Here is a 25,436-nt window from a genome sequence, read left to right on the forward strand (position 1 = left end):
ATGAGGTCTCATTTTGTTGCCCACGCTGGCCTTGAAGTCCTCAAGTGATCGACCCACCTCGACCTCTCAAAGTGCTGGGATTACAAGTGTAAGCCACCATGCTTGGCCTTAATACAATATTTCTAAACATCAAAATTAATGCAAAATATTTCATCATAAATAAAAATACCAAAGTTTAAAAACAGGATTAGTGGCTGGGGACAGTGGCTCACGCCTGTAATCCTAGCACTTTGGGAGGCTGAAGTGAGTGGATTGCCTGAGGTCAGGAGTTCAAGACCAGCCTGGCCAACATGGTGAAACCCTGTTTCTACTAAAAATATAAAAATTAGCCGGGTGTGGTGATGCATGCCTGTAGTCCCAGCTACTTGGGAGGCTGAGGCAGGAGAATCGCTTGAACCTGTGAGGTGGAGGTTGCAGTGAGCTGAGATCACGCCATTGTACTCTAGCCTGGGCGACAGAGACAAATTCTGTCTAAAAAAACAGACAAACAAACAAACAAACCAATACAAACAACAACAACAACAAAACAGGATTAGTATTGCCAATGTTCTCTCTCTCTCTCTTTTTTTCTTTTTGTTTTTTCAGGCTCCAAGATGGCTCTGAAAGGCACCGAGAAAACCTAACGTATCTGAGGGCCTAGCTTCTGGCCTGGCTTTTACGTGGTCAGCGGATGTGCGTCCATCCCCCCTGCACTGGTTTCCCTTGTCCTTTCTGTGGCTCTCCTGGATTCCTCTCGTTCAGCTCCTTGGTGTACAGAGCCTATGTCCATGGCGATGGTGAGGTAAATGAGAAGAAGAAATGGAGAAAGTTAAAGTGTCTTCGAGGAAAAAACTTGGGAATAAAATCTTCCAGTTTTCCTGCTTTACCTTTCAATATCTTCCCTGCTTCCTTCCAAACACGCTTCCAGAAGCAGGAGCCTAGGTCATTCATACCCACGGAGCTGCTCTCAGCTAAGTAGGCCTAGCCAAAGAGACGCTGAGGGCAGGTGGGGTGGGAGATGGAGCAGTGCGTTGCTTCCTGGGAGAAAGCACCTCCTTGCCTCTTTTCGGTTTTAACATGTCCCTTTTAGGGACATGCCAGGACAGGGCAGAGGATGGGGGAGCGGGAGATGAGTGAGGTCCTGGGGCCATGGGGCCATGCTGCTTCTCAGGGGGCAGAAGCTGTGGGAGAGGTTGGGGGCCGGTAGCTCTCAGAATAGCCTGGGAAGGGTATCCGCTGGGTTTGCACAGTGTTGTCTCCGAATCTCCCAGCTCCCGTTCTCTATGATTAGCATCCTTGTAGCGTGCTACTTGTTAACAGAAGAGCAGAGCGTGTCCCTTGTGCCTCTTCCCAGGCTTGTCATTTGCCTAACTCTTACAATGTTAGCAGAGAGACGGTGATTGCAATGAGCAGGGAAATACTGCACAATTGTGACTGCAGGGTCCGCTATGAGAAGAGGAAGCAGAGCCAGTGGGGTGAGAACCTCCTGGGATGAGAAGGGGTCAGACACTCAAGAACAAAATAAAATGTCTGAAAAGTCCCAAGGAGCAAGTGGGCTACCGTTGAGGACAGAAATTTCCCATGGATAAGGTCTTCTCTACGCAGCGAAGAAAGACCCCAGAAACAGGAGGAAGCCAGGAGATACCCTATGCCACACCGTACAGTTTTATAGCTTTCAAATATATTCCCTCAGGGGATTTCAGGGAGAATAGTATGTACCCTCTGACAAAGCACAGACATCAGAGCCCGCTGTAGTCCCCAGATCGCTCACTTGGACATACCCGATACCCTGGATCATATATCAGCTGCTCTCCTGACCCAGAAAACTGCATGTCTCTTATCACCACTCATGTCTCTACATGAACTTGGCTCTTCTGTTGGCAACTTTATGAGTTTCTTTTTACCAGTGGGTGCTTTCTGACTACTGTAGCCTGTGTGGTTCGGCGAGGGGAATCTTCGTGGCATTCACTGAGGGTCTTGCTGTGTTCCAGGTGTGTGCTTGGTACTTTATCTGCTTTCTCTTGAATCCTCACAGTAACCCTTTTGGGTAAAATATTACAATCTTCATTTATACAAATGAGAAAATGAGACTCTGAGAAATAATTACTACTCATATGACTAGCAAGTGGTGGTCCTAGGACTTGAACCAGGGCCATAGGACTCCTCCTGCGTCCTTAGGTTCTTTCTGTTGCATCAAGTCAGCAGAGACATGGGGAGATGCCTCCACACCCTCCCCCTGCATCCGTGGCAGATGCTGCTAACTGGACTTGGTGGTTGTTTCCCTTGAGCTAGGACTATGTATAAGGGAAAAATTATGGTCCATGTTCTCAAGGAATTTTGTTCTGATGTAGGTTAAAATATAACACAGCAGTAGACTGACAATGTAAGGCTGTGAATAACACCCTGGCCGTGAATGCTAAAAAAAATCAGGTAAGCTTATGAATCATAGGAAATATACCCACCATACTTTGTCTGAAAGCTGGCCTTTCCCTTTTTAATTTCTTAGATTTCTCATCCTAGATAGTACTCATTGGTGCAATCAACAAATATCCTCTAATATCCTCTCTGTAGCTGGGAGAACAGCACAGAACAAGACAAAGCCCCCACTTCTGTGGAACTTAATTTCTAGTAGGAGGACAGATGATAACTACCAAATGCAATTCACACACACACGTCAGCTGGTCCTAAGTGCGAGGAAGAGTGGATCCCGGAGATGGAGACAGGGCTGGGATGTTACTCTATGCAGCATCATCAGGGAAGGGCTTCTGATAAGGAGGCACTGGGCAGAACCCAGGAAGAAGAAAGGGAGTCAGGAGGAGATGCCAACGGTGCCCCAGGCAAAGGGAGCAGAAGGAGGGGCACAGTGTGCGTGTGGAATGCAAGGAGGTCAGCAAGGCTGGAGCTACGTGAGTGAGGGGGAGAGTGTTGGAGAAGGAAAGTCGGGGGAGACATCATGTAAAGCCTTGTAGTCGCTGGTAAGGATTTTGGTTTTTATTCCAAATAAGGTGAGAATCCACTGGAGAGAATCCACTGGGCAGAGGGGTGACATGATCAGACGTGTGTTTTAAGATGACCACCCGGCTGGGCTTGGTGGCGTGCACTTGTAGTACCAGCTGTCTGGGAGGCTGAGACAGGAGGATCTCTTGAGTCCAGGAATTGGAGGTCACAGTGCACAATGATCATGAGGGAGCGCAGTGAATAGCCTCTGCACCCCAACCTGGGCAACATAGTGAGACCCCCATCTTATAAATTATTTAAAAATAGGCAGGGCACGGTGGCTCACGCCTGTAATCCCAGCACTTTGGGAGGCCGAGGTGGGCGGATTGCCTGAGGTCAGGAGTTTGTGACCAGCTTGGCCAACATGGAGAAACCCTGTCTCTACTAAAAATACAAAAATTAGCCAGGCGTGGTGCCAGGTGCCTGTAATCCCAGCTACTTGGGAGGATGAAGCAGGAGAATTCCTTGAACCCAGGAAGCAGAGGTTCAGTGAGCTGAGATCGCGCCACTGCACTCCAGCCTGGGTGACAGAGTGAGACTCCGTCTCAAAAAAAAAAAAAAAAATTAAAATTAAAAAAATAAAAATAAAAAATAGACAAAATGAAATGGAATAAAATGACCGTCTGGCCCTTACCTGGAGAAGGGAATTCAGAGGCACCTTTGGCTACTAGGAGGCAAGTACAGTTGGTGCAGATGGCAGTCAGCAATGGCTTGTACCAGGAAGACAGTAGGGAAGGTGGGGAGAGGTGGCTGGATTCCTGATATATTGTGAAGGTGGAGCTGCCGGGATTCGTTCACAGATTGGACGTGGGGTGTTCCAGGTTGAACTGCATCCTACAGAATTCACACGCTGAAGGCTTAACCCCCAGTACTGAAGAATGTGACCACATTTGGAGATATGGTCTTTAAGGAGGTAATTAAGGTTAAGTGAGGTCATTGGGGTGGGACTAATTTCATTGGAGGAGACAATGGGTCTGGGTACAATCGGGGAACGGGGTCACAACCTAGAAACCAAACAGTGCTCTGGGACTCTGTATCTCTTAGGGCAGTGCCAGAGCCCTGCCCTCCAGGCCTGTCCTTATTCATGGGGACATGAGAAGAAGAGATTAGGACCCAGACATGCACAGAGGAGACCCTGCAAGGACACAAGGAGAAGACAGTCATCTACAAGCCAAGGAGAAAGGCCTCGGGAGAAACCAGCCCTGCCCACACCTTGGTCTGGACTTCCAGCTGATTCTTGGATGAGCTGGTCCTCAGGTGCGGAGGCAGGACTGTGAGAAAGCGAATTTCTGTTTTTAATTCGCCTGGTCTGTGGTATTTTGCTGTGGGAGTCCCAGTAGACTAATACATGGGGCTTGAGAGAAGAAGCGACGGTGATGCGCAGGAGCTGGATCTGTTTGAAGTCATGGTTGGGAAAGTTCAAGAGCTGGACATTTCCTTCACGACGCCCAGAAGCACCAAGACAGATTGTCCGGCTGGGTTTTACTCAGAAGAGTCTTCCAGTCCACTACACACCGCTGGCAGAGCCAGAACACAGTGCGACAAGAGTGAGACACAGACGTGCAGTCACAAAAGGAGAATCAGCTCCACGCCTAGCGTGATTGCCTTTTGGTGCCCATACCATAATGAGCTCCGGGCCCGCTGTTCCTTCCTCCCCTTCCTGAATCCCTTTTGTTCTGATCTAACCTGCACTCCCCCAGGCCAATGGATTTCAGTACATCTGGGGAAGGGAGTTGCTAGGATTTCTAGCAATCTAGAAACAAAACAGTGCTCTGGGACTCTGTACCTCTCAGTGAAACTGCCAGAGTTCTGCCCTCCAGGCCTGTCCTTATTCATGGGGACCCCAGAGGGACTTACTTGAACTTCTGGCCCATTAACCTGCTGCTCACCCTGCCAGCCCCTGGCCTGGCTGTAGCCACAGTTCCCACCATCACCTATATCTGGAAACTCTAATTCCTTGCCCACGACACTCTCACGGTTATCCTGTGGAAGTGAGGAGGCTTGCCCCGCCTCCAGACATCCAACTGGGTTGCTTCCTACTCTTTCCAGTTCTCTTATATTTCTGACTCCTTATTAGAAAGGCGTCTTCCATGCCCAGAGCCTCTGCTGGAAGGCAGTTTGAGTCTCACTGGCTGAGCTGCAGTCAGAGTCTGCCCTGGCCCTGCCATGCATCTGCGCACGTCAAGCCCTTTTCCCTGCAGGCTTTGCCCCTTCTTCATCTAGAACACTGTTCCCTATTGCAATTTTCATGAGCAAAGTGGATTTATGAATCTGTTTATCTATATCAGGGGTCAACAAACTATGCCCTGCCACCTATTTTCATAAATAAAGTTTTATTGGAACACAGTCACACATTCATTTTGCCATAAGCTGCTTTCATAGTACAATGGCAGAGAAGAGTAGTTGGTACAGAGACCATATGGCCTGCCAAGATGAAAATATTTACTATCTAGCTCTTTGCAAAGAGTTTGCCAATCTCTGTGACAGAGTTAGATTGGGTAACTCTCACAAAGTGGATAAGAGGATTAAAAAGACTACTGCAGAAATCAGGAAGCAAATAAATAAATCCATGGTGTACTGACAATAATATTAACATCACAATAAAAAAGGGCAACACGAAAATAGTAGGACTGATATTCTCCCACCCACAGTACAAGCTGCTTGTCACATAAAACAATTATCCTCTAACCAGGCCTATCAAGAAGTTGGCAGAGAGATTGGGTGAGTGAGAGAGAGAGAGATGGAAGAGGGAGAGGAAGAGGGGAGGAAAAATAAATAAATAAATACATAAATAGTGGCATTGAGCTACAGATGACATGCTTAGCATGTCATTTTCCCCTTTAATGATCATTTATCTAGCCATTTTATGGTCAAGCACTATTTTTAGGGTTCTACATGCATTAAATGATTCAGTCCTCAAAACAACCTCAAGAGGTAGGCACTATTTATAATTGTCCCCATTTTATAGATGAAGAAGCTGAGCTCGAATAATCTGGCTGAGCTTACACAGCTAGTAAGTGGTGGGGCTGGACTTGAATCCAAGCAGTTCGACTCCAGGGTCTGTGCTCTTAAACTCTACATTATGCTGCTTTTGACCAAGAAAACAAAGTGGCCGGGCACAGTGACTCACGCCTGTAATCCCAGCACTTTCAGAGGCTGAGGCAGGTGAACCACGAGGTCAGGAGTTCAAGATCAGCCTGGCCAAGATGGTGAAAATCCGTCTCTACTAAAAATGCAAAAAAAAAAAAAAAAAAATAGCTGGGCATGATGGCAGGTGCCTGTAATCCCAGCTACTTGGGAGGCTGAGGCAGAGAATTGCTTGAACCCAGGATATGGAGGTTGCAGTGAGCCAAGATCGCGCCACTGCACTCCAGCCTGGGCGACAGAGCAAGACTCCTTCTCAAAAAGAAAAAAAAAAAGAAGAAAGAAAGAAAGAAAGAAAGAAAGAAAGAAAGAAAGAAAGAAAGAAAGAAAGAAAGGGAAAGAAAGAAAGAAAGAAAACAAAGACAGAAGTAAACCCCAAAATGTTTGGAGAGTGGTGCCATGGGCAGCCCTTTCAGCATGACTTTGCGTCCTAACTACCAACGCTTATCCTAAACTCTGGTGCAAGGTGAAGGAATTCACATAGCTCTCTTTTAAAGCAACTTTGAGAGTTTTTTTTTTTCCAAGACATATATCCAGGATAAATCCAGCAAACTTAGAAAGCAGTGAAATAGGCCCTTGGGAATGGCGTCCCATTGAGGTGTCTCCTGTCGTTTCAGTGAGTTGTGAAGCACTGGTTAGCAGGCGTCATGGCTCTGAGTACCTAGGACAGCACTCCTCTGCAAAGAGCCCAGGCTCCTGGAGAGGTTGAGGGTCTCTGGCATGGTTCTCGGTGGAGAGTCAGCATCCTTTACCCACCCTCCTGTGGGGCAGATCGAGGTCCCACCTGCCTTTGGCTGAAAGGAAGTGCATTCCCAAACCTCCTAAAGGCACACTCGACCTTGATTTCCTCTGAACTTCCTCACCAGCTGCACTAGTGTTGTGTAAGGAGCACTGTATTGAGAGTCAGGGCAATGGGTTATGTCCTTGTGAAGGCTTCTGACTTCTCTAGTCCTCAGTTTCTTTATCTGTAACATGAGTGACCTCAGCTAGATGGTCCTTGAAGAGCTCTTTACAGGTTAGAAATGCTCTGATCCTGTATTTAATGAAATGGAGAAAGTATTCATGCCATATTCATTTGTGGGAAAAACATTCTTTGCAAAACATGACGTTTGACTCTTGTAATTTTTGTTTTAAAAAACACATGTAGCAGAATGAAGGTATTTGTTCTTCCCATCCCCACGCTGCTGCTGGGCAGAGGATCGTTTAACCATCGAATTCACTAGGATTCTTTGTCAGACAGGACTCTATTCTAAAGAACGGGAGCACTGCCGTCATCCTCCTGGAATGGAGTCAGGGATGCCCCCCAGGACACTGGACCCCAATGGGCAAAGGTTCTCAGCAACTTCAACCTAAAAGAGGTTCCCTGAGGGGAGAAGAGACCCTGAAAGGAGGGGAGTGGGATAGGAAGGGAGGCGACACCATTCAAGGTAGGCCCTGTGTCAACTACAATTCTTCCCTATGAGTGCTGTAAGGAATCAAAGACATATAAGGTAAAGATCCTCTACACACAAGAAAGTCACCACCCACCTGACATCAAAAGCCATATTGATGAAAGACGATGAGAAGGAAGAGATGCATTGTTAACGGGGCGGGGAGCACAGTGGATTGGGGCAGGTGGCCTGGATCCTGTTTCTGGCCGATCACTGCTGGAGGGAAGCCACTCTGCATCCCTGGGCCTCAGTTTCCTCATATGGAAGTGAGGCATTAAACTCAATTTCAAAAGTACCTTCCACCTCTGAGATTCCAAAGTGGATGGTTTGTTGAAGGAGGACTGAGCGTGGGCACCCGGAACTGTGTCATTTGATGAATGAGTCAGACTAGGGACGTCAGAAAAATAATGTCTTCACAAGCAACACAAGGGGACAGGCAATTAAGAAACACTTTGCCGTTGGCTGGAGTGTCTGTTCCACTCAAAGGATACATTCCCGAAGAGGGATGGGGTGACTCATCAGGCGGCTGTAACCTGATGAAACAGAGCTATCCAATTTCCTCGCTTCGATTCCAGGCAACCAAATTATCTTAATATGGTTTTCCAAAGCAGATTCTCCAGGCAATAGGAAGGGCAGACATGAGTTTATAGAGTAAGGAGCAATTGAAAATTGACATTTTTCTAAAGGAGTAAAATTATATCACACATGAGAAATGACTGAAATTTTATATGAAGTAGCATTCAAATGCAAAGGGTATCATCATTAGTAGTATCACCATTGGTTGTTATTCTCATGCTGATTTGGTCAGCCTTTGAGCCAGTTTTTCTTTTTTTTTTTTTTTTTTTTGAGCTGGTAAATCCTGTGTGACTTGTTAAACATAGAAATTCTGGATCTGCAAAGCTGATCAAATATGAAAATTACTGATATTTAGAAAGTGCTTTCACATACAGATACCTCAGTAGCTCTAGAGAGAGGAAATATTATTTTCCCCAGTCTGTAGTTCTGGAAGGCTCAGAGAGGTTCGGTGACTTATCCAGAATAACAGAGCTCGTCAGGGTTTGGGCTGGCAGTCGAACCCAGGGGGTCAAGTCCAAATCCAACTCACAGTGTTGCTGCTTCTTAAGTGGGTGAATATCCACCCATCCAGCACACCCCTTCACACATATACTCACAAACATTTACTATGCAAGATCCGTGCCCAGAGGGACAGCTGCTGGAGGGATCAGAAGCTGAGGCAGAGAAAAACCAAAATGCCAATATATTCTGGAGATCATAGAACCGTGTCTCTTTCCCTCTTCAAACGCTGCTAAAAGCGCGTAGAGTCTGTCTGGACAGCCGTCCCATGGCTCAATCCGTTAGGCTTCCCTTAGTCCCCAGACTCAGGCTGAATCTGCTCATGGTGGGTGTAGAAAGCTCCCATTCTGCTTAGATGGAGTCTCTGGGGTGTCAGGCATACCCCTGCTGCCTGCATCTACCTCCTCTTCTGTCTGGTTGTTTCTGCTGAGAGTGGCTAGGGACCCTAGATGGCCCCCCAGAACAGCACTGTTGGACCTAACGCACCCTGGGTTCCCGGCATCTCAGCCACTGGAGTTGCCAGTCTCAAATTACTGGAGGGGAGGGAGGGCAGGCCTGGATCTCAGGATCTAGGTCCTGCGTGCAATGCAAGCCTGAGCTCTCCAGCTGCTGCCATAAGGCTGCGGCAGTGTGGGCTCCTTGTGCCCAGATCCTTCGTATTCACAGGGAGAAGCGGAAGACCACGCTGCCTGACCGAGACTTTATTATAGAGGCTCAGGAAAAAGATGAACTGGTCCCATTCCTGCATCTCCTTTTGCTGGATTTACTTTGCTGCTTCCAGACTGAGAGGTGAGCGGCTGGTGACATGTAACCATCTTGTCTCATCTGGGGCTATTGCTTTGGTGGGAGGTGGGGCAGGGCGGGGAAGACAAAACAGATGATTCCACCGCATGGAAGGGCTCCGTGCTTGCTACTGCCTCTGACCTTGGTAGGGCATGCCAGAAAAACAACTCATCCATCCACCCAAAGCTGTCCCTCGCCAGTGCTGGGCCATCCCCCATTTTAGACCTCAGTCTTGTGTTCTTTGTCTTGAAATACATACAACACTCTGAAGGTTGATCCAGATCCCTCTTGTTGAGTAGCTGTGGAGACGGCAGATGGAAAATATGCTCAGAAGTTGTTTAATGACCTTTTTGAAGATTATTCCAATGCTCTTCGTCCAGTGGAAGATACAGATAAAGTCCTGAATGTCACACTGCAGATTACGCTCTCTCAGATTAAGGATATGGTGAGTAATACATGGTGCTGACTCTGTGGAATGATTCTCAGAGGATAAACAACCATGCTTTCTAAAGAGAATGTCTTAACTGGGAATTTGAGGGAATGATAGCTCCGTATGCAAGCTGGTAGGAGAAGAGAACGCCGGGAAAAGGAAGCTTTCTACAAAACTAATTAATTTCACGAAATGTTACCTAATCCTGGTCATTAACCATAACAGTCTTAGAAAATCTAAGGAAAGGTGGGGTTACATACTGTATGCTGCCATTTATATAAAATGTCCGAAATAGGTAAATCCGTAGATACAGAAAACAGCATAGAGGTTGCCAGGGGCTGCGGGGAGGAAGGGGAAAATGGCCAGTGAGTTCTTAATGATTATGGGGTTTCTTTCCGGGGGAAAGAAATGCTCTTGAGTTAGGCAGTGGTGATGGTTGCACAACATTGTGAATATATTGGAAACCAGTGCATTGTTCCCTTCTAAAATGATTAAAATGGTGAGTTTTAATGTGAATTTAATCTCAATCCTTTTTTTTGGCAGGGTGGGGGGGATAGGGGGGACAGAGTCTCACTGTGTTGCCCAGGCTGGAGTGCAGTGGTGTGATCTTGGCTTACTGCAAGCTCTGCCTCCCGGGTTCACGCCATTCTCCTGCCTCAGCCTCCTGAGTAGCTGGGACTATAGGTGCCCACCACCACGCCTGGCTAATTTTTTTTTGTATTTTTAGTAGAGACAGGGTTTCACCGTGTTAGCCAGGATAGTCTTGATCTCCTGACCTCGTGATCTGCCTGCCTCGGCCTCCCAAAGTGCTGGGATTACAGGCATGAGCCACCGCGCCTGGCCAATCTCAATTTTTTTTAAAAAAGGTAGTGTTTTAAGATGGCATAGCTTATTAGTGCTTATCTATATTTAATCACACAATGTTATGAAACTTGAAAGATTTTCCTTCTGCACGTTGTTATTTCCTGACTTTTGCTTTCAAGTACGTCATTCATTGATCAATTTTCAGGAAATATGGGCAGTTGATCCATGCAAAGATATCAAGACTTAAATATTTGTCCACTTTACATTCTGAACACTAAATCTAGGAGGAAAAGAATGATCTTGGTAGGTCAATCAAGGGTATAGAATAAATAAAGAATAAAGCTCTCACTTACTTATTGAAAATAGATGAGTGTTTGTGAAATTCCTATTGTGAAGAACAAGTGTCCTATCAATGGAAGACATTTCAAGTGTCTGCTAGGTAAAGTTACATCTGCATTCATTGTGTAGGATGAAAGAAACCAAATTCTGACCGCCTATTTGTGGATCCGCCAAATCTGGCACGATGCCTATCTCACGTGGGACCGAGATCAGTATGATGGCCTAGACTCCATCAGGATCCCCAGTGACCTCGTGTGGAGGCCGGACATCGTCTTATATAACAAGTAAGTGCAGCTCAGAACTGAGGCTTTTCAGGCACGAACGTGTTGATTTCATAGAATTTAAACATAATGAAAAAGGAATGTTTAAAACATGCATGAAATTAAATATTAATCCATGTTCCTAGGACTCCTGAAATAACAGTCATAGAATCTTAGATCAGGAAATAATACGTCATAAAAGCTTAGAGCTGGAAGGAAACCATCAATCTACATGCCCCTTTTTCAGGTGGGAAAGTGGAGGCTGCGTTAGTTTGCTAGGACTAACTTTGCCGTAACAGAGTAGCACAAATTAGGTGACTTAACACAAACGTGTTGTCTCACAGTTCTAGAGTTGAGACGTCTGAGATGCAGGTGTTGACAGCGTGGTTTCCACTGAGGGCTGTGAGGGAGGATCTGTTCCAGGCCTCTCTTCTAGCTAATGGTGGTTTGCTGGCAGTCTTTGGTGTTCCTAGCATTGTAGAGCGTCACTCTGAGCTCTGCCTTCATCTTCATATGGCGTTCTCCTGTGTGTTCCGTGTCCAAATTTCCCTTTTATATAAGAACACCAGTCATATTGGGTTAGATGCCCACCCTACTCCAGCGTGACTTCATCTTAACCTAACTAATTACATCTTCCATCATGCTATTCTCAAATCAAGTCACATTCTGAGTGTTGGGGGCTAAGACTTCAATATGTGAATTTTTCAGGGACACAATTCAACCCTTAACAGTGACATTCACCATCCAAAATCATGTATCAACAATTAATTAAACTGGAATGGGCCATCTAGAAACTGACCTGTGGATTTGGGGTTTTGCGTGGAGTGGAGGATGAACCAGTTTACAGGATACAAAGTGACTTTTTCCCAGTCTCAGAGCAAGGGGCCTTGTACAATGGGTAGGTAAGATTTATGTTTCGCAGGCTGGAAGGTGCATATGAATCTCCCGGGGAGTTTGTTAAAATACGGATTGTGATTCCACGGGTATGGGGCCGGCCTGTGATTCTGCATTTCTACAAGCTCCGGAAGACGTAGGTACTGTGGGTCCATGGGCAGCATTTTGAGAAAAATACCAGATCTCTGGTCACCGTTCAAGCTCAGTGGCCCCACCTGTTGTCGAAGGAGCTTCTCTCTCTTTTTGTTCTGGACCCGTTTCTGTGGAGTGGGAAGGTTCCTCTGTGGCTCAGAAGGATGTGAATGAGGGGCAGCTCAGGGGGCTCCCCTGGGTAGAGGCTTCCAGTGGGCATGGATTTCCTTTAAGGAAGCAACACGGGTGGGTTGCAGCCTGGATTTTAGTCTCACTCCTTACTCAGAGAGCTCATCTAAGGGTCATGACCTCTGGAATCATAGCCCTGTTCTTTCTGTCCATTCCCCACTCTGAGTGGTCTGTATCCCTTCCCAAGGAAGATAACAGGAAGATAACATTCAAGTACTGAGCTTTATTCCTTCAGTTTACACTCCCTGCCCGTGTTCACTCTCTCTGTCTCTCTCTCTCTCTGTCTCTCTCTCTCTCTCTCTCACACACACACACACACACACACACACACACACACACAGAGCAAGAACACAAGCCACAATGTCCATTACCACTCTCTAGTCCGCAGAATGCAGGAGAGTAATTTCATTGATACAGGCAGGGTGTGGGGGCTCATCCCTGTAATCCCAGAACTTTGGGAGGCCAAGGCAGGTGGGTCACCTGAGGTCAGTAGTTCAAGACCAGCCTGGCTAACATGGTGAAATCCCGTCTCTACTAAAAATTTAAAAATCAGCTGGGTGTGGTGGCAGGTGCCTGTAATCCCAGCTACTTGGGAGGCTGAGGAAGGAAAATCACTTAAACCTGGGAGGCAGGGGTTACAGTGAGCCAAGATTGCACCACTGCACTCCAACCTGGGTGACAAGAGTGAGACTCCATCTCAAAAAAAAAAAAAGAAAAAGAAAGATAATTTCATTGACACAGATGATCTCTTATAGCATTCTGTAAATTCTTTTTTTTTTTTTTTAAGACGAGCTCTCACTCCTATCACCCACACTGGAGTGCAGTGGTGTAATCATGGCTCACTACAGCCTCAACTTCCCAGGATCAGGTTATTCTCCCACCTCAGCCTCCTAAGTAGCTGGGACTACAGGTGCATGCCACCATGCCCAGCTATTTTTTAATTTTTACTAGTAGAGACAGAGTCTCACCATGTTGGCCAGGCTAGTTCTGAACTCCTGAGCTCAAGCGATCCATCCAGCTTGGCCTCCCAAAGTGCTGGGGTTACAGGCACGAGCTGCTGTGCCGGCAAGCATTCTGTAAGTTCTAAAAATTCTCTCCAGAAATCAAACAGAATGGTGGTTCTCCTCTCCTGTTTTGATTGGCTGAGGCGGTGACCATGTCTTACTGAAATGCTTCTTTGCAAGCTTACAAGGCACCCTAAGTTAAGCTGACTCCACTGCTCCCTTATTAGAGAAGCCAGTTATGTACTCATGAGCTCAAACAAGCCTACTGTGGCTTTGGTCGGTTCTGTCCTCATTCTCCCTTCCCCACTCCCCACTCCTTTACACAGAGCCTTTCACCACACTGATTCATCATCTCTTTTTTGTTCCTCTGGTTGACTCTTCAGTCATCTCTGTGCTCTTGTCATGGACAATTCTGTTTCTGCTTCTCTCTTCTCCTTTGCCTTCTCCTTCTCAGTACAACTTCTCAGAGTTTTGCTGTATAGAGGAACCTCTAAAAGGAGCTACGGTTGGATGACATCTTCATGCCTTTAACAAATCGAAATGAAAACGGAAGAGTGTTACAGGATCCGGCAAAGAAGGGCCCTTAGTCATGGCTATTTCCCTGAGCTCAGTCCTTCCAGCTGAATCTCTGACTCTGTAGACTCTACTGATGTCAGATACAATATCACTGCTTCTCAGAAGCAGGTAGAGAATGTCATAGGCTACACAACGGGCTTCCTGAGTTGTGGCAAGAAGGAAAAATAGGGGTAGGGAGTAAGTGAATCAGTCCAGTGTAGTAAAGACACCCAGGCAGGAAGAGGCTTTGCATCTAGAGTCACTGTTCGTGCCCGAATCCATGGGGCTAGACTGGTAGGGAGTGATCAGGAAGGAGATGGGCCTGGATGCCACTTCACGGAAGAATAGTTGAATTTGCTGATGCTTAGTTTGGAAGAGAGAAACCTTGAAGACTTGATGATGGTTACCTTAGGCAATCAGAGAGAAAGTAGGGTGGAAAAAAGAGAACAATGTTCCAGAAGACAAAACCCAAGATAATCGGTAGAAACCAAAGGGAAGATAAGCTCTCAAAAAAAAAAATTTCCCTAATAACTTCGGCAACGAATTGTCCCAAGAAATAGTGAGCTTTTTAGCAATGTAACAGTTCATGTAGATACTGGCTCTTTCAGTAAATCAATAGAGAAATTAATGAATTGGGGCTCAAAGTTCTGGTGGGAATGTTTAGTATTAGTATATGGTTAGTATAGTGGCTAATATAAGGCCACTGACATTTTTAGATTAGGTAAAATCAGATTACAGAAATTTTAAATTTGAATTCATTATGGCAGGGTTTTCATGGTCAGGTTTTTTTTTTGGTGGGGGGGCCGGTGGTTTGCTCTGTCACCTAGGCTACAGTGCAGTGGTGTGATCGTAGCTTACTGCAGCCTTGACCTCCTGGGCTCAAGTTGAGACAGTATTCTCCTCAATAGGGTCTGGAGACAGAGAGCCTTCACTTCAGCTTCCAATTGGTCACAGACCAAGTCTTCATTGCATGAGTTATAACTTCACTTCAGCCTCTGATTGGTTGTAGATCACATCTTCATTTGCATAGGGTGTAACTTCACTTCAGCCTCCAATTGGTTGTGGGCCAAGTTTTTATTTACATAGGGTGCAACCAATGGGAAACCTCTAGAGGGTACTTAAAACCCAGAAGATTTTGTAACCTGTGGTCTTGAGCTGCTTACTTGAGCTACACCCACTCTGGAGTGTAGTTTCATTTCAATAAATCTGAGCGTTTATTGTTTCTTTCATTGTTCTGTATTTTCATTGCTTTATTTGCATTTTGTCCAATTCTTTGTTCAAAATGTCAAGAACATGGATGACCTGTAGTTGAGACCCTCCATGGGTAACAAAGTGATCCTCTCACTTCAGTCTCCTGAGTAGCTGGGACTACAGGTATGCACTACAACACACAGCTAATTTTTACAAAAATTTTTATAGAGATGAGGTCTCACTATATTGTCTGTTGTCCAGGCTGGTTTTAAATTCCTGGGCTCAAGCAATCCTCCTACCTTGGCCTTCTAAAGTGCTGGGATTATAGACATGAGCCACCATGCCTGGCCCCAGTGGTTGGATTTTAATGAGCAGTTTTAATGGTTGGATTTTAGACCTGGTGAGGAACTGGGTGCCCTATTGTATTCAAAAGAATTTGTCTAGAATTTAGCTTTAAGGCCAGCTTATGTAGCTATCCTTAGCCATATAAGATGATTTAGAGAATGGCAAGACTTCCAAATGAGACTGGAAATAAAGGAGGGGGAGGAGAAACAGGTTTGGAAAAAAAGAGGATGAATTTGATGTTCAGTTTGGGGAACCAAAGAAACATCTCTAAGGAAGTGTCCAATAATGAGATTGCGGAGGCAAATCTGAAACCTGGAGAAATGGTCAGGGCTAATGGAGATGCCAAAAGCCCTTAAAGTCCTATAGAACTATTCACGGAAGGAAAGAAAATGGCTGACGATAAAGTTGAAAAAACCTCTACATTTAAGGAATTTATAGAGGAAACTTAGAATTAGTGGTTAAAGACGTAGAAGGAGAACTGAGAGAGTCATATCATAAAAACCAAGGGAAGAGAGGATGTCTAGGAACAACCCATAATCCCAATGTTTGGGAAGAGTTAAAGAAGATGAAGACTTAGGAGAAGTCTTGAGATTTGCCTAGTTGTACTTGTCGGAAAGACATCAAAATGCAGGAGTCAAGAAATAAAAGCAAGAAGAAACGGGACAACAGCAGGTATCAGTTACTTTTGAAAGCAGTGCGTGGAAGGAGATGGGAGAGGTAGAAGGGCCAGGGAGAAAAGGAATTTGGCAGGAGAGACTTGTGAACAGAGTTGGAAAGTGGCTAGAGCGACCAGAGAGAAGAGGGACCAAAGGAGGCAAAATCCTGAAGGAGGCATGGAAGGAGAGGACTCACAGGACCGGAAGGGAAGTTAGCCAGCAAGAGAGGGGGGAACTTCTTCATGATATGGAAAGGAAGGAAAAGTGAATATGTGAAAGACAGAGACATTGGAGATGGAACGAGGAAGGGATCCTGGGACTGAGTAAACAGACAAGTCTACGCTGAGGTTCCAGGCACTCTGGGGACTGAAAACACTGGGCGACTCTCTCTGCTCCCTCATTCACCAGCCTGCTCCTCTCCAGTTCCCAGGAATGGGCTTCTTACAGCCAACGCTGGGAAAGTCGTTTTTGCTCAATTGCAAAACAACTAAAGTTAGCTCAGTCTTTGATCAGATACAGAAGAGGAGAAGGGGCTGCCTGTATTGGTCTGTTTTCATGTTGCTAATAAAGACATGGCCAAGACTGGATAATTTATAAAGGAAGGCGGTTTAATGGACTCTCAGTTCACATGGCTGGGGAGCCATCACAATCATGGCTGAAGGCAAATGGGGAGCAAAGTCACATCTTACATGGTGGCAGTCAAGAGAGCTTGTGCAGGGGAACTCCCCTTTATAAAACCATCAGATCTCGTGAGACTTATTCACTGTCACAAGATCAGCACAGGAAAAACCCGCCCCCATGATTCAATTACCTCCCATCATGTCCCTCCCGCAACATGTGGGAATTCTGGGAGCTACATTTCAAGATGAGATTTGGGTGGGGACACAGCCAAACCATATCTCTGCCTGAAGGCCTCTGAGGGGCTGAGGAAAGGGAAGGTAAGAGGAAAGCAATTTAAATATTCTGTGAGGGTTATATTATTAAACATGCCTTCCCAACCTCCAGCTTACTTTTTGTCCCTGTAATTTTTTCATGTTTTAATTGAGAACACGAAACACAGTTAGAAACAGAGGGAAGGGGAAGAAATTAATACATATTGGCCACTTACTATGTGTCTGCATGGAGTTGGGGCTTTACGAAGTATGATAGATAGAATAATGCCCCCCACAAAGATATCCACATCCTAATCCCCAAGACCTGTAAGATTTATCTTACATGGCAAAAGAGACTTTGCAGGTATGATTGAATTAAAGATTTGAGATGGGGGAGATTATCCTGGTGGGCCTAATGTAAACATAAGGGTCCTTTTAAGAGGGAGATGAGATGGTCAGAATAGGCAATGCCACGAAGGAAGCAGAGGTTAGTGATGCGAGGAGGGGGCCCTGAGTCAAGGGATGTAGGTGGCTTCTAGAAGGTGGAAAAGGAAAGGCACCAGATCTTCCCCTAGAGCCTCCAGAAGGAATGCAGCCCTGGTCACATTGGTTTTAGGATTTCTGACCTCTAGAATTGTTAAGATGCTAAATTTGTGTTGTTTTAAGACATTAGGGACTGCACACAGTGGCTCATGCTTGTAATCCCAGCACTTTGGGAGGCTGAGGTGGGTGGATCACTTGAGGTCAGGAGTTTGAGACCAGCCTGGCCAACATGGCAAGATCCCGTCTCTACTAAAAATACAAAAAAATTAGCCAGGCATGGTGGTGGGAGCCTGTAATCCTAGCTACTCTGGAGGCTGAAGCAGGAGAATTGCTTGAATCCAGCAGACGGAGGTTTCAGTGGGCCAAGATGGCACCACTGCACTCCAGCCTGGGCGACAGAGTGAGATGCCATCTCAAGAAAAAAAGAAAAAGAAAAAAAGACATTAGGTTTAGGTTTGTTGTAGTTTGCTACAGCAGCAATAGAAATTAATGTACATAGTTTGTTTAACATAAAAATTTAAAAGAAGCCTTAAGGTTTTATAATGCCCACTTTTACAGGTGAGTGACAGAGATATAACCCACCTAAGGTTATGAAACCTGAATCAGGTTCTGAACTCAAATCTCCATGATATTTTTATGAGAAGTAAATGAGCATTTTAAGACCCAATCTCTGACCTCAAGGAACAATCTAATAAGCTATGTATGTAAAAACTATAATGCAAGGTAAAAATGCAAGTCTCTTATAACACAGAAGTGAAGTGCTGTGGCCCTTCAAGGATGGAAAGATACCTGATTGGAGAGGCAGGGAAGGCTTCACAGAGGTGGCCTCTGAGCAGAGTCTTGAAGGATGTGTTAGACTGCTACATGCAGAAAAGGGGGAACATTACGAGTTGAAGAAAGAGTTTAAGTAAGAGAAACTCACAGGGTTTGTTGGGATTTCAGTCTTGATTGGTGGAGTGGGAGTGAAGGAGACCAGCAGAAGGCACACAGCTAGAAAGTGAGATGGGAACAGATCATGGAATATCCAGAACACTAAACTGAGGAAGTGTAGAAGTATTGTGTGGGCTATAGGAAGCCACTGCAAGTTTTGAGCTGTGATATGATCAAAAAAACCAGGGAGATAAACAATAAGATATTGATCATGAAGTCATTAAATAATAATGTCTTGGCTGGGCGCGGTGGCTCCTACCCGTAATCGAGCACTTTGGGAAGCCAAGGCAGGAGGATCGTATGAGGCCAGGAGCTCAAGATCAGCCTGGGCAACATGGTGAGACATCGTCTCTACAAAATATATATATATTTTAATACAATGTATTTAAACTACTCAAGGCCAGGCACGGTGGCTCACACCTGTGAAACCAGCACTCTGGGAGGCCACGGCAGGCAGATTATCTGAGGTCGGGGTTTGAGATCAGCCTGGTAAAAATGGTGAAACACTGCTTCTACTAAAAATACAAAAATTAGTTGGACGTGGTGGTGCACACCTATAATCCTAGCTACTCGTGAGGCTGGGGCAGGAGAATCACTTGAACCTGGGAGGTGGAGTTTGCAGTGAACCAAGATTGTACCACTGCACTAAAGCCTGGGCAACAGGATGAGACCCCGTCTCAAAAAACAAACAAACAAACAAACAAACAACAACAACAAAAAACGGCCAGGCGCGGTGGCTCACGCCTGTAATCCCAGCACCCTGGGAGGCTGAGGTGGGTGGGTCACTTGAGGTCAGGAGTTCAAGACCAGCCTGGCCAACATGGCGAAACTCCGTCTCTACTAAAAGTACAAAAATTAGCCAGGTGTGGTGTCTGGCACCTGTAATCCCAGCTACTCAGGAGGCTAAAGCAGGAGAATCGCTTGAACCCGGGAGGCGGAGGTTGCAATTAGCTGAGACGGTGCCACTGTACTCCAGCCTGGGTGACAAGAGCGAGACTCCGTCTCAAACAAACAAACAAACAACAGCAGCAACAACAACAACAACAACAAAAACAAACAAAAAACCCCACAACCTACTCCAAAGTAGCTGGGGTGATGTTTTTGGTCAGCAGGTTCCCTTGCCCTTTGGCTTGGGGTTGGGTTTGGCCAATGTGGAGCATCAGTGGGCAATTGCAGGGAGAAGAGAGAGTGAGGTTAGCGTGTATATTCCCTCACTGTCTTCCTGGGAGGTTATCTTTGCCTGGATGTGTTCCCTGAAGGAAAGTCATCACTGCTATCATGGTGACCCTCTTCACGCAAATCTTTCCTTCCAGGTTCTGGTAACTGCACTTTCTCCTCACCTCTTCATGTCCAGGAATGGTTTCTCTGCATCGTATCCATACCTTTGTGAACAGTCCCTTTCTTAAACTCTCCTCAGTTTATCTAATTGGAGTAGGCCATCTATTTCCTACAGGGACCCTGCCCAGTGCAATTGTCCTAGCCCCACACAGATTCTCTCTGATCCCCAGATCTCTCCTCTTGCCCCAAGGAAGTAGGATGGGTGAGCAGTGTTCTCAGTTCAGGTCTAGTTCTCACTTATAGCTAACTGTACACGTTTCTCACTGTTGCAGGAGGAAGCTTCAGGCATTTTCAAAAAATTTATTTTGTTATCTTCACAAACACTCACAATTAAAGATCTGCTTGGGTATGGAGTTAACTCAGTCCATACCTCCTCCTCCTCCTGAGTAGATTAGAGTTAATATTGTGGCACCCAATTTCTAATGAGTGGAAAAAATAAAAACTTTAAAAACATGTCTGTTCTTTAAAAAATATATATAGACATGCATTATTTTATTTTATTATTTTTTTGTTGTTATTGAGACGAAGTCTCATTCTGTCACCCAGGCTGGAGTGCAGTGGTGCAATCTTGACTCACTACAACCTCCGCCTCCTGGGTTCAAGCAATTCTCTTGCCTCAGCCTCCCGAGTAGCTGGGACTACAGGCGTGTGCCACCATGCCTGGCTAATTTTTGTACTTTTTTAGTAGAGACAGGGTTTTGCCATGTTGGCCAGGCAGGTCTCAAACTCCTGGCCTCAAGTGATCGGCCTCCCAAAGTGCTGGGATTACAGGTATGAGCACCACGCCCAGCCAATATATTTTTTATTTTAATAGCTTTTGAGGTACAAGTGTTTTTTACTTACATGGATGAATTGTATAGTGTGAAATCTGAGATTTTAGTGTGCTTGTCACCGAGTAGTGTACACTGTGCCAATATGTAGTCTTTTATCCCTTACCGCCTTCAAAAACATGCCTGTTCTGACCCAGCACATCCTTTTTTTTTTTTTTTTTTGAGACGGAGTCTAGCTCTGTCGCCCAGGCTGGAGTGTAGTGGCCGGATCTCAGCTCACTGCAAGCTCCGCCTCCCGGGTTTTTTACGCCGTTCTCCTGCCTCAGCCTCCCGAGTAGCTGGGACTACAGGCGCCCGCCACCTCGCCCGGCTAAGTTTTTGTATTTTTTAGTAGAGACGGGGTTTCACCGTGTCAGCCAGGATGGTCTCGATCTCCTGACCTCGTGATCCACCCGTCTCGGCCTCCCAAAGTGCTGGGATTACAGGCTTGAGCCACCGCGCCCGGCCAGCACATCCTTTTTCAGCAATTTAACCTAAGGAAAGGGTCAGTGGATAAATGTAAAGACTCAGCTACAGAGATGTCCACTGCAGCGTTGCTTATAAATACAAAAACTGGAAGCAACCATAATGTCAAGCCTCAGTAGACTGGTTAAATAACTATGATGTATCTAATATAGTGGAATATAATAGAATGCTATTTAGACATGAAAAGAATGTTGTAGAAGAGTATGAACAGATGACCATGTATTTTTAAAAATTTTGTTTCGTCTTTTTTTTTCCTTTTTATTTTTTGCAAGTTAACTTTAAATTGGGGAATAATTTTTAGATTTATAGAAAAGTTGCAAAGATAGTGCAGAATTCCCTTATACCCTTCACGCAGTTTCCCCTAATGTTACCTCTTACATAACCATAATATACTTATCAAAATAAATACAATGTTATTGACTAAACTACTTTATTCAGATTTTACCAGTTTTTCCGTGAATGTACTTTTTCTGTTCCAGGATCCAATCCAGAATACCACATTATATTTAGCCAAAATATACTTTGCAGGGAAAAAATTGTAAGGAAGACTGCAAAAATATGCATCCAAATGTTAACAGAAATGTACCAGTTAAGACTTTTTGGTTGTAAGCATCAGAAACTGACTTTGGCAACCTTGTGAAATAGGAATTTGTTAGAAGGATGTGGCACATCTCATTTAAATAAAGGAAAAAGTAAACAACCAACTCTTGGAAAGGACAGAACCAAGGCTGCTCTAGCGTTCAAGACAAGAGGGACTGTCTATTTTTTTCTGAATAGGGAGCCATCACTAGGGTGATGTTTTTGGTCTCTGGATCACTCTGCTTAAGACCTAAACTCTGGAAAGGGTGAATCTGTTGGACCAAGCCCGGGCCACTCAGCCGTCCTTTGGCCAGGGACACTGGGGCACCTTGACCAACATTTCCTCTGCCTTGCAATGGCAATGGAGAAAAAGTAATTCCCTAGAGAAAAATAGAAATTCTGTACCCCAAAATACAAGGCATAAATATTGATAAAGCAAAAGAAGATATATCTGGAATAAGTGACTATCTCTAAAGTTATGGGTGAATGACCTTTTTTCCTCTGAGTTTTCCAAATGTTACAAATAAACATGTATAGCTTTTCTAATAGCCATAAAAAGCTTATTTTAATATTCTTGTGCCTAAAGTTAACAAATCAAGTAAGCAGATTTTAGTATCGACAGGCCTACTTTTTGTCTGTGTGTTCAAATCATTACACCTGGACCAAGAAAGTGGCATTGGGAATGGACAGGAAGGGGTAGAGAGCAGAGATGCTTTAAAGGAAGACTCCAAGAGAACTTGGCCCTGACTAGTTACAGGAGATGGAGGAGAAGGACAAATTAGAGTTGATTCCAGACTCCCGAGCCACAATCACAGGGAAAATGGTGTTCCATGGCCAAAACACTGAAGTGATGGGCACAGTGAGCTGCCTGGGGTAAGGAAGGTGGCAAGTTCTCCTAGCATGTGGCTTTCATTTTCCTCATCTGACCTCCAGGGCTGACGATGAATCTTCAGAGCCTGTGAACACCAATGTGGTCCTGCGGTATGATGGGCTGATCACCTGGGATGCACCGGCCATCACCAAAAGCTCCTGTGTGGTGGATGTCACCTACTTCCCTTTTGACAACCAGCAGTGCAACCTGACTTTTGGTTCCTGGACCTACAATGGCAATCAGGTAGACATATTCAACGCCCTGGACAGCGGAGATCTCTCTGACTTCATTGAAGATGTGGAATGGGAGGTCCATGGCATGCCTGCTGTGAAGAATGTGATCTCCTATGGCTGCTGCTCTGAGCCTTACCCGGATGTCACATTCACCCTCCTTCTGAAGAGGAGGTCCTCATTCTATATTGTCAACCTCCTCATCCCATGTGTCCTCATATCTTTTCTGGCTCCTCTGAGTTTTTATCTCCCAGCAGCATCTGGAGAAAAGGTCTCCCTGGGAGTGACCATCCTGTTGGCCATGACTGTATTTCAACTAATGGTAGCAGAAATCATGCCGGCCTCAGAAAATGTCCCCCTGATAGGTGAGTTTAAGTGTCTTCCACTTCAAGCCCAGCTTTGTAGTGCCTGGGGTCATGCCTTTAAGGTTGTGTGTGTGCCTTTAAACTTGAAACAATGGAGCCAATTTCAGACTCAATACAGACTGTCTCGAACTTTTCTGGTGGTTGCAGTTAGCATCTTTCAATATAGATAAGGCTTTTGGAATCAAAACTGGTCTTATGGTCTCTGGGTTTACACAAAAGAGCAATGAAAAGCATTACACTTTAGAGCAGTGGTTATCAAAGTGGTGGTTCCCAGATGTACAGCATTGGCATCACCTGGGAACTTATAGAAACGCAAAACCTCAGGGCCCACCCTAAGCCTACTGAATCAGACATTCTGGAGATAAGGCCCTGGCATCCTGTTTTAACAAGCTTCTGAGTGATTCTGATGCATTTTCCGTTTAAGTCTGAAATCCACTGACTCAGAGGTTAAAACCTGATTTTGAAGTCAAAGAAACCTGCATTTGAATGCTGACTTCACTGTTCACTCCTTGATCAAACTTAAGCAAGTTACTTGTTCTCTTAGTCTCTGCTTCATCATCTGTAAAATTTGTGTGTCACTGCTTAGTGCATGCCCTGGCATATGGTAAGTACTGAGTAAACAGTGACTATTGACTATTGTTATCATTTCATGTGACAAGGGCTTTCTTCTTGGGAAGAGTGGCAAACATGGCAGAAAGATGTGCTTTTTAAGCCTGACGTCTACCCTTAACAGAAAAATTTCATCTGCATTGGGTATAATAGCAGTGGAAGAGCTTATTAAAATGCAAGTTCCTACACCCGGAGAGTTTGATTTAGCAACTTGGCCAAGATTTGAGAATCTGAGATGATTCCAAAGCAGACTAAATTTTCAAAAATCTACAATAATGAAATGTCCCTCCAAGGACTGGAGTGCAGACTGAGGGTACCACCCCTGCCTCCCCTATCCTTGCCTAGCTTGTTCTGAGGGCTTTCCTATCCTCTTTAATGTCTACTTTCTGCCTCCAATACCCTTGAGATCCAACATCTCCATCTCAAGGACTTGCTGTTGTAACAGATGCTTACCAGAATCAAGCTAGATCTAAGTTTGAGTTCCTTAAAGTAAGCAATAAGGAGAAATTCTAGAACACCAAGGAACTTAGAGTCCAAAATCAAGAGATGTTGCCTTGCCCTTTTACTCTTTACTGAGTCCAATTACCCAATATTGAGATGATACTACAGTGGCTTCTCCATTTGGAGATATGTTCCTTTTTATGTCTCTCCTTGCAAAATACATACACACACACACACACACACACACACACACACACACACACACACACACAGAGCCCTCTTTTTCAGAATTAAACACAGAAGGCTTTTCGTCCTCTAATAAAAAGGAGATGTATTGGCATTTTATTACCTCTCCTGAGGCAGAAATGATTGGCAGTGATGATCATAGCCCTGTTCGAGGAAAGATCATGGGACGGTCCCACTCTCTTCTTGGGCAGTGACATTATCTAGCAAGCTGGCACAATTTCTAAAGACAGATGTCTCACAGGAATTTCTTGTTCTGTTTTTATGAAAATATGAAATTTATATTTTTAAAATTAAATTTATATTTTTAAATTTTATTTTAATTTATTTTTATTATTTAAAAATGAAGGCTGGGCATGGTAGCTCATGCCTGTAATACTAGCACTTTGGGAGGCCGAGGCAGGCAGATCACTTGAGGTCAGGAGTTCAAGACCAGCCTGGCCAACATGGTGAGACCCTGTCTCTATAAAAAGAATTAGCTGGGCATGGTGGTGCGTGCCTGTAATCCCAGTTACTTGGGAGGCTGAGACAGGAGAATCACTTGAATCTGGGAGGTGAAGGTTGCAGTGAGCCACGATTGCACCACTGCACTCCAACCTGGGCAATAGAGTGAGACTTTGTCTCAAAATAATATATATATGTAGAAAAAAATTAAAAAATTAAAAAGATAGGGTCTCACTATGTTGGCTAGGCTGGTCTTGAACTCCTGGGCTCAAGTGATCCTCCCACCTTGACCTCCCAAAGTTACAGGTGTGAGTCACCGCAACTGGCTGAAATTTATCTTCTTAGGAAAAGTGCACACAGATCTTGAGAACATTTATTTAACAATTATAATTTGTTATTCATAGCACCCATGGAATGTGTTCACAATATTACAGAAATATGCTTAGGTTTTCTGCATCAAATGTAGCCCT

At 45.0% G+C, this 25,436-nt stretch overlaps 2 protein-coding genes across 3 annotated transcripts in view; both read left to right on the plus strand.

Annotated features, from left to right (window-relative positions):
- The window catches only part of RHOH (ras homolog family member H), a 137,814-nt gene extending 136,953 nt beyond the window's left edge, over window positions 1-861 (plus strand). Inside the window, exon 6 of the transcript XR_013417151.1 lies at window positions 586-861. The gene's annotated coding sequence lies outside the window, so the exon portion shown is untranslated. The remainder of the gene's footprint in view (window positions 1-585) is intronic.
- CHRNA9 (cholinergic receptor nicotinic alpha 9 subunit) overlaps window positions 641-25,436 on the plus strand; it is a 28,479-nt gene continuing 3,683 nt past the window's right edge. Inside the window, exons 1-5 of one of the 2 annotated variants that reach the window (XM_001094288.5) lie at window positions 641-781; window positions 9,291-9,413; window positions 9,707-9,852; window positions 11,110-11,264; window positions 22,697-23,229. In XM_001094288.5, the coding sequence (XP_001094288.2) occupies window positions 9,350-9,413; window positions 9,707-9,852; window positions 11,110-11,264; window positions 22,697-23,229 (898 nt within the window). In that variant the 5' untranslated portion in view covers window positions 641-781; window positions 9,291-9,349. Of the gene's footprint in view, window positions 782-9,290; window positions 9,414-9,678; window positions 9,853-11,109; window positions 11,265-22,696; window positions 23,230-25,436 lie in introns of those variants that run through there. The other variant, XM_078003258.1, reaches the window with a different exon arrangement.

Source organism: Macaca mulatta, chromosome 5 (genome assembly GCF_049350105.2).
Source record: "Macaca mulatta isolate MMU2019108-1 chromosome 5, T2T-MMU8v2.0, whole genome shotgun sequence".
NCBI lineage: Eukaryota > Metazoa > Chordata > Mammalia > Primates > Cercopithecidae > Macaca > Macaca mulatta.